This window comes from Pristiophorus japonicus, chromosome 19 (assembly GCF_044704955.1).
Source record: "Pristiophorus japonicus isolate sPriJap1 chromosome 19, sPriJap1.hap1, whole genome shotgun sequence".
NCBI classification, from domain to species: domain Eukaryota; kingdom Metazoa; phylum Chordata; class Chondrichthyes; family Pristiophoridae; genus Pristiophorus; species Pristiophorus japonicus.
Genome location: NC_091995.1, coordinates 63,986,026 through 63,995,559, shown reverse-complemented (window position 1 = coordinate 63,995,559; position 9,534 = coordinate 63,986,026). Strand labels below are relative to the sequence as shown.

Here is a 9,534-nt window from a genome sequence, read left to right as displayed (position 1 = left end):
CCAGTCCCCTGCGACGCAGCCCACGGTACTGCAGATCCAGCGCCCCCTCCGCCCGTGGTAGCCCATGGTACTGCAGATCCAGTGCCCCCCGAGGCAGCCCATGGTACTGCAGATCCAACGCCAACCCCGCACCAAGTGGTAGTCCATGGTAATGCAGATCCAACGCCCACCGAGGCAGCCCACGGTACTGCAGATGCAGCGCCCCCTGAGGCAGTCCATTGTACTGCAGATCCAGCGCTCTCCCCCCGCGGCATCCCATGGGACTGCAGATCCATCGCCCCCCGAGGCAGCCCACGGTACAGCAGATCCAGTCCCCTGCGAGGCAGCCCACGGTACTGCAGATCGAGCGCCCCCACCGCCCGTGGTAGCCCATGGTACTGCAGGTCCAGTGCCCCCGAGGCAGCCCACGGTACTGCTGATCCAGTGCCCCCCCAGCCAGGTGGTAGCCCATGCTACTGCAGATCCAGCACCAGCCCGCGGCAGCCCACGGTACTGCAGATCCAGCGCCCCCCCGCCCCGTGGTAGCCCATGGTACTGCAGATCTAGCACCTGCCCGCGGCAAACCATGGTACTGCAGATCCAACGCCTCCTGAGGTAGTCCACGGTACTGCAGATCCAACGCCAACCCCCACCAAGTCGTAGCCCATGGTACAGCAGATCCAACGCCCCCCGAGGCGGCCCACGGTACTACAGCTGCAGCGCCCCCCTTAGGCAGTGCATTGGTACTGCAGATCCTGCGCCCTCCCCCCGTGGCAGGCCATGGGACTGCAGATCCAGCGCCCTCCGAGGCAGCTCACGGTACTGCAGATCCAGCTCACCCTGAGGCAGCCCATGGTACTGCAGATCCAGCGCCCCCACTGTCCGTGGTAACCCATGGTACTGCAGATCCAGCACCAGCCCGCGGCAGCCCACGGTACTGCAGATCCAGCACCCCACCCACCCCGTCGTAGCCCATGGTACTGCAGATCCAGTAGCCGCCCGCGGCAGCCCACTGTACTGCAGATCCAGCGCACTCCCACCACGGCAGCCCATGGTACTGCAGACCCAGTGCCCCCCCAAGGCAGCCCACGGTACTGCCGAATCAACCCCCCCCCAAGGCAGGCCATGGTAAACTGCAGATGCAGCGCCCCGCCCCCGCGGCAGCCCAATGTACTACAAATCCAATGCCCCTAGAGGGAGACCACAGTATTGCACATACACCGCCCACCCCCACCGTGGTAGCCCATTGTACTGCAGCTCCAGCATCCCGCCAAAGCAGCCCATGGTATTGCAGATCCAGCCCCCCCCCAGTGGTAGTCCATGGTACTGCAGATTCATCGCCCCCCCGAGGCAGCCCACGGTACTGCAGATCCAGCGCCCCCCGAGGCAGCCCATCGTACTGCAGATCCAGCGCCCCATGAGGCAGCCCACTGCACTGAAAAGCCAGCACATTCCCGCGAGGCAGCCCATGGTACTGCAGATCCAGCGTCAACCTCCCGTGGTAGCCCATAGTACTGCAGATCCAGCGCCCCCCGAGGCAGCCCAATGTACTACAAATCCAATGCCCCCGGATGCAGCCCACAGTATTGCACATACAACGCCCCCCTCCATGTGGTTGCCCATGGTACTGCAGATGCAGCGCCCGACCGCGGCAACCCACGGTACTGCAGGTTACGCGCCCCCCGAGGCAGCCCATGGTACTACAGATCCAGCGCCCCCCCCGTGATAGCGCATGGGATGCAGATCCAGCGCACGCCGAGGAAGCCCATGGTACATCTGTCCAGCGCCCCCCCACCGCAGCAGCCCACGCTACTGCAGATCCAGTGCCCCCGATTAAGCCCATGGTACTGCAGATCCAGCGCCCGCTGAGGCAGCCCACGGTACTTCAGATCCAGCGCCCCCTGAGGCAGCCCACGGTACTGCAGATCCAGCGCCCCTTGAGGCAGCCCACGGTACTGCAGATCCAGCGCCCCCTGAGGCAGCCCACGGTACTGCAGATCCAGCGCCCCCTGAGGCAGGCCACGGTACTGCTGTCCAGCGCCCCCCCCACCGTAACAGCCCACGGTACTGCAGATCCAGTGCCCCACGAGGCAGCCCATGGTACTGCAGATCCAGTGCCCCCTGAGGCAGCCCACGGTACTGCCAATTCAACCCCCCCAAAGGCAGGCCATGGAACTGCAGATCCTGCGCCCCGCCCACGCGGTAGCCCAATGTACTACAAATCCAATGCCCCCTGAGGCAGCCAACAGTATTGCACATACAGCGCCCACCCCACCGTGGTAGCCCATGGTACTGACAATGCAGCACCCCCCGAGGCTGCCCACAGTCCCGCAGATCCAGCGCCCCCCCCGTGGTAGCCCAGGGTACTCCAGATCCAGCACCCACCGAGGCAGCCATGGTACTGCAGATCCAACGGCCCCCCCCTCCACGGCGGCAGCCCATGGTACTGCAGATCCAGCGTCAACCTCCCGTGGTAGCCCATAGTACTGCAGATCCAGCGCCCCACGAGGCAGCCCACGGTACTGCAGATCCAGCGCTCTCCCCACGAGGCAGCCCACGGTACTGCAGATCCAGCGCCTTCCCCCCGTGGTAGCCCATAGTACTGCAGAAATTGCGCCCCACGAGGCAGCCCATGATATAGCAGTTCCAGTGCCCTACCCCCGCAGCACATACAGCGCCACCCCCCCACCGTGCTAGCCCATGGTACTGCAGATCCAGCACCCCCCGAGGCAGCCCAAGGTACTGCTAAACCAGCGCCCCCCCGTGGTAGCACATGGTACTGCAATTCCAGCACCCACCGAGGCAGCCGATGGTACTGCAGATCCAGCCCCCACAAGGCAGCCCATGGTACTGCAGATCCAGCGCCACCGAGGCAGCCCATGGCACTGCAGATCCAGTGCCCTCCCCGCCCCGTGGTAGCCCATGATACTGCAGATCCAGCACCCTCAGAGGCAGTCCACGGTACTGCAGATCCAGCGCCTTTTCCGCCTCGTGGCAGCCCATGGTAATGCACATCCAGCACCCGCCCGCGGCAGCCCACTGTACTGCAGATCCAGCGCCCTCGGAGGCAGTCCACGGTACTGCAGACCCAGTGCCCCCCCGTTGCAGCCCACGCTACTGCAGATCGGGCGCCCGCCGAGGCAGCCCACGGTACTTCAGATCCAGTGCCTCCGAGGCAGCCAATGCTACTGCAAATCCAGTGCCCCCCGCAGCAGCCCACAGTACTGCAGATCCAGTGCCCTCCCCCGCGGCAGCCCATGGTACTGCAGATCCAGTGCCTCGCCACCGTGGTAGCCCAATGTACTACAAATCCAATGCCCCCTGAGGCAGCCCACAGTATTGCACATACAGCGCCACCCCCACACCGTGCTAGCCCATGGTACTGCAGATCCAGCACCCCCCGAGGCAGCCCATCGTACTGCAGATCCAGCGCCCCACAAGGCAGCCCATGGTACTGCAGATCCAGCGCCCTCCACACGCGGCAGCCCATTGTACTGCAGACGCAGCGCCCTCCGAGGCAGCCCACGGTACTGCAGATCCAGCACCCACGTGGCAGCCCATGGTACTGCAGATCCAGCCCCCACAAGGCAGCCCATGGTACTGCAGATCCAGCGCCATCGAGGCAGCCCATTGCACTGCAGATCCAGTGACCCCCCGCCCTGTGGTAGCCCATGATACTGCAGATCCAGCACCCTCGGAGGCAGTCCACGGTACTGCAGACCCAGTGACCCCCCGTTGCAGCCCACACTACTGCAGATCGGGCGCCCGCCGAGGCAGCCCACGGTACTGCAGATCCAGTGCCCCCGAGGCAGCCAACGCTACTGCAGATCCATTGCCCCCCGCAGCAGCCCACAGTACTGCAGATCCAGTGCCCTCCCCCGCGGCAGCCCATGGTTCTGCAGATGCAGCGCCCGCCCGCGGCATCCCACGGTACTGCAGATCCAGCGCCCCCCGAGGCAGCCCACAGTACTGCCGATTCAACCCTCCCACAAGGCAGGCCATGGTACTGCAGATCCAGCGCTCCGTCCCCGCGGCAGCCTAATGTACTACAAATCCAGTGCCCCCCGAGGCATCCCACAGTATAGCACATACAGCGCCCCCCCCACCGTGGTAGCCCATGGTACTGCAGATCCAGTGCCCCCCCTCGTGGTAGCACATGGGATGCAGATCCAGCGCACCCCGAGGCAGCCTATGGTACTGCAGATCCAGCACCACCCCCACCTCGTGGTAGCCCATGATACTGCAAATCCAGCAACCCCCACGCCCCGTGGTAGCCCATGGTACTGCAGATCCAGCACCCGCCCGCGGCAGTCCACGATACTGCAGATCCAGCGCACCCCGAGGCAGCCCACAGTAGTGTTGATCCAGTGCCCTTCCCCGCGGCATAGCATGGTACTGCAGATCCAGTGCCACTCCCCTGCCGTGGCAGCCCATGGTAGTGCAGATGCAGTGCCCGCCCGGCATCCCACGGTACTACAGGTCCAGCGCCCCCCGAAGCAGCCCACGGTACTGCAGATCCAGAACCCCCCGTGGCAGCCCATGGTACTGCAGATCCAGTGCCCCCCGAGGCAGCCCATTGTACTTAAGATCCAGCGCACTCCCACCGCGGCAGCCCATGGTACTGCAGATCCAGTGCCCGGTGAGGCAGCCCACTGCACTGCAGATTTAATGCTCCCTGGGGCAGCCCACGGTACTGCCGATTCAACCCCCCCCACCAAGGCAGGCCATGGTACTGCAGATCCAGCGTCCCGCCCCCGCTCAGCCCAATGTACTACAAATCCAATGCCCCCCGAGGCAGCCCACAGTATTGCACATGCAGCGCCCACCCCCACCGTGGTAGCCCATGGTACTACAGATCCAGCACCCCCTGAGGCAGCCCACGGTACTGCAGATCCAGCGCCCACTCCGTGGTAGCCCACGGTACTGCAGATACAGTGCCCCCCGAGGCAGCCCACGGTACTGCAGATCCAGCGCCCCCAGAGGCAGCCCATGGTACTGCAGATCCAGCGCACTCCACCCGCGGCAGCCCATGGTACTGCAGATCCAGCGCCCCCCGAGGCAGCCCACGGTACTGCAAATCCAGCGCTCTCCCCCGAGGCAGCGCACATTGCTGCAGATCCAGCGCCTTCCCCCCGTGGTAACCCATGGTACTGCAGATCCAGCGCCCCCCCCCGAGGCAGCCCATGATACTGCAGATCCAGCGTCCCCCGAGGCAGCCCACGGTACTGCAGATCAATCGCCCCCCCCGACTGTGGTAGCCCATGGTACTGCAGATCCAGCGCCCTCCGAGGCATTCCACGCTACTGCAAATCCAGCACCCCCCGAGGCAGCCCACGGTACTGCAGATCCAGCTCCCCCCGAGGCAGCCCAATGTACTGTAGATCCAGCGCCCCCCGAGGCAGCCCATGGTACTGCAGATCCAGCGCCCCCCGAGGCAGCCCATGGTACTGCAGATCCAGAGCTCCCGAGGCAGCCCACGGTACTGCTGATCCAGCGCCCCCGAGGCAGGCAACGGTACTGCAGATTCAGCGCCCCCCGAGGCAGCCCATGGCACTGCAGATCCAGAGCTCCCGAGGCAGCCAACGGTTCTGCTGATCCAGCGCCCCCCGAGGCAGGCAACGGTACTGCAGATTCAGCGCCGCCCCCCAGCCCCCCCCCCCCCCCCCGCGTGGCAGCAACACCATCACAGGGCACAGCGCTGCCCTCTTCCCTAAATGCGACTGCACTAGTATTAGTGTAAAAATAAAACCACAAAATGCTGGAAATATTGAGCAACATCTGCGGAGAGAGAAACAGAATTAACGTTTCAGGTCGTTGACCTTTGCTCAGTTTTAATGTGGAACTCGCTACCACAGGGAGGGATTTGAAGTGAATAGTGTGGATGCATTGAAGTGGAGGCTGGATAAACATAGGGTGGAGTGGAGAGTAGAGTATGCTGATAAAGTTAGATAAGAAAAGACGAGAGGAGACTCGAGTGGAGCATAAACACCGGTCCACGAGGGCGTTGTGAATTAAGTACCGCGGGGGGAGGTGGTGCTGCAGTACCGCGGGCCGCCGCGGGGGGAGCTGGTGCTGCAGTACCGCGGGCCGCCGCGGGGGGAGTGCTGGCGGAGCGGAAGTGCCGGCCGGCGAGCGGAAGTGGCGGGGACCAGGGTCGGAGCCGCTCCCATGGCGACCCGAGCGCTGCAGGATTGGGCCCGGCTCCAGGCCGCCGGATACCCCGGGGTGGAGGTCCGCAACATGAGCTCCAGCTTCAGGGACGGACTCGCCTTCTGTGCCATCATCCACCGGCACCGGCCCGACCTGCTGTAAGTGTCCGGGGAGGGAGAGAGGGGGTGGGGGAGAGAGAGAGAGAGAGAGGAGGAATGATGGGAGGCACGGGTGAGGGATGAGGAGGAGGGGAGGGACAGGAGGAGTGAGAGGGAATGAGGAGGAGAGAGCGAGGAGGGGGTGAGATGGGGTGGAGGAGGGGCTGAGAGGGGGAGAGCAGGTTGTGATGGGGAGGGGGTGAGAGGAGGGGGAGGAGGGGGCAGCGGAGGGAGGGTGTGATGGGGAGAGGGTGAGAGGAGGGGGAAGCGGAGGGAGGGTGTGATGGGGGAGAGCAGGGTGATGGGGGGAGGAGGGGGTGTCCTGAGCCTGGCCCCCAAGCTGCAGGAGCAACAAACCTTTCCTTCCTCACGTTACTGCAGCTTCCCACCCCTCTCTCTAACACCTGTCAGGCTGAAAATCTCTGTTTGAAACCTGAGTGTCACATGACTCTGAAATGAGCTTGCGACCACATATGTGCACCATCACAGAGACCGCCATTTCCACCTCCAGAACATTGCCCGTCTCAACTCATCTGCTCCCGCTAGACTGGACTATTCCAACGCAGTTCTGGCTGGCCTCCCCTCTTCCATCCGAAACGTATCCATTTCCAATCTGGCACCAAATCCTGCTCACCCATCACTCCTGTGCTCGCGGACCTACATCGGCTTCTGGTTAAACATCGCCTTGATTTCAAAATTCTCAGCGGTGTTTACAAATCCCTCCATGGTTTTGCCCCTCCCTATCTCTAACCTCCAGCCCCACCACCTCCCGAGATGTCTGCGCTCCTCCAATTCTGCCTTCTTGAGCATCCCAGATTATAATCGCTTAGCCAAGGCCCCCAAGCTCTGGGACTCCCTGCCTAAACCTCTCTACCTCGTTTCTCTTTTGACAGTCTTTAAAGTCTAACTCTTTCATCTGTCCTAATAGCCCCTTATGTGGCTCGGAGTTGAAGTTTATTCTATGACACTCCTGTGAAGCGCCTTGGGACATTTAACTAAGTTAAAGGCATTATATAAATACAAGGTGTTGTATTAGAAGTGGTATTTCTGCAGGTAGCATGATGCTATTGAGGGTCCTGCTCTCCCTGCTTATAGTGTTACCGCATTACATTCATCCTGGCAGCTGGGGTTTGTAATAGGCATCACTGAAATGGTCAGGCTTGTATCAGCAGTGGGGTAGGCGAGTGAAATGCAGTCCTGTTGTAATGACACGCAAAGGTCGTCAGGATTTCCTTCGAGTGACCTTAATAGTCTGGTTGTGGCAAACTGACGTAACGTGATGAAGGAAGAGTTTGCTGGCCCTGCAGTTGGGGGCCCAGGCTGATAGGACACCATGGTTAAAAGGAGGAGGGCAGATCAAGTAAATGAGACAGGGAGCAGGTGACGGCAGGAGAGGTGCGGAACACCGAGGTTTTGAGTTGGAGCAGGTTCATACAGAGAGAAGGGCAAGCTTGCAGCATAGGATCTTTGCAACTTTGTCGGGACGGCAGGGAAATTAAAAAGGGGATTAGCTGTAATGTTGACAGAGACAATAAAGGCTTTGACATGTGGGGGGAGGGAAGTGTGTTGAAGGTGTCAGAGGGAACCACCAGGCACGTTCGACCTTGTATCCACTCCAGGAGGGAGGGACTGGTTCAGAGCTTTAGCAGGAGAGGGGTTAGAATTGAAGTCAGATCTGGGCTTAGCACAGCAGAGAGTGGGGATAATGTGCACTGGTCAGAAGGTGGAATAGCTCCTGCCACTGATTGCGTCAGTCTGGTGAGGTCTGGGCAGGAGGAGCTCGGGGATAGAGGAATGTGCTCAATCTCCGTCTGACTCATCGCAGGGCCTGAGGGGGTCCTGTACAATTTAAACAGTCTTCTGCCTGCCACAATAATGTTTGGTGCAACCTGCCCAGCGCACTCCCCCCACCCCAGCCCCGCTCCCCCTCCAGCACCGGCCCCGCTCCCCCTCCCGCACCGGCCCCGCTCCCCCTCCCGCACCGGCCCCGCTCCCCCTCCCGCACCGGCCCCGCTCCCCCTCCCGCACCGGCCCCGCTCCCCCTCCCGCACCGGCCCCGCTCCCCCTCCCGCACCGGCCCCGCTCCCCCTCCCGCACCGGCCCCGCTCCCCCTCCCGCACCGGCCCCGCTCCCCCTCCCGCACCGGCCCCGCTCCCCCTCCCGCACCGGCCTCCCACAACCGCCCCCCCTCCCCCTCCCGCTCCCGCCCCCCTCCCTCCCCCCCTCTCCCTCCCCCCCTGTCGCCCCCCCCCTCTCTCTGCCCCCCCCCCCTCTCTCTCTGTCACACCCCCTCGCGCTCTCTCGCTCTCTCTGGATCTCTACCACCCCACCCCCCCCCCCCCGACCCGTGCCTCTGTCGTGTTCCGTTGATGGATTTCCCATGCCAGGGATTGGCACAGCCGACATGTTGGCATTTGATGCAGCCAAACAGCATTGTTACAGAATGTGTTTAAATTCTGTGTGACCTTGAACTGGCACACAGCCTGGTTTGGTTCAGTGCCTGGTGCCACACTCCATGCTGAGGCTGGCCATTCGTCATCGATCGGAACAATCTGTCTCGGACTGAAAAGCTTGTGTGTTTCAATCAGATAGAAATTCCCCTTCCCCACCCCCCCGTTCCCCTCCCTCCCTCCCTCCCTCCCTCCGCCCCCCCCCTTGCCCTCCCCCGGCTCGCCTCCTCCCCTGGACCTGTGGGCAGCACTCTGCACTCAGCTAGTTATCACGAGTAGATAATTGAGGAGGAGGGTGTGTCGATGTCTGTGTGTCTCTCTGTCCCTGGTTGTATTGAAGCCCCTGTAGCAGGACAGATTGTGTCTGACATTCTTGTGTCTTTTTCAGAGACTTTGATTCTCTCTCCAAAGAAAATATCTATGAGAACAATCGCTTGGTAAGTGTTGCAGTGTCAGGAAAACAAAAACTTCCTGTTGGTGCGATTCCATGCAACCATTTCCTGCCATGCTAGGCTTGCGCTGAACTCTGTAGAAACAGTTGCTGCCTCATATTCTCACATTTCTCACCCCCATGCGCACAAGGAGCTGAAAGGAGATAGTTTGTGGTTTACAGATGGTTGAGTACAGAGTGAGTGGATTACTGTGGTGCTGTGCCCGATGCTCGGGTGCTGAGCCAGTGTAGATTGCACAGAGGCTGCCGTCAGTTCAGAACTTTCAACAGCCAGCAACTCTACGAAAGCAGCATATGTACCATCAGCTTTCTGAATTAACGTCCATTGTTATTGTTTAAAGCCCTT

At 61.7% G+C, this 9,534-nt stretch overlaps 1 protein-coding gene across 4 annotated transcripts in view; it reads left to right on the top strand.

Annotated features, from left to right (window-relative positions):
* The first annotated feature begins 6,115 nt into the window (after positions 1-6,115).
* The window catches only part of micall1a (MICAL-like 1a), a 96,661-nt gene continuing 93,242 nt past the window's right edge, over positions 6,116-9,534 (top strand). For all 4 annotated transcript variants that reach the window (XM_070861543.1, XM_070861542.1, XM_070861541.1 and 1 more), the window contains exons 1-2: positions 6,116-6,287; positions 9,126-9,174. In XM_070861543.1, coding sequence (XP_070717644.1) covers positions 6,148-6,287; positions 9,126-9,174 — 189 coding nt within the window. In that variant the 5' untranslated portion in view covers positions 6,116-6,147. The remainder of the gene's footprint in view (positions 6,288-9,125; positions 9,175-9,534) is intronic.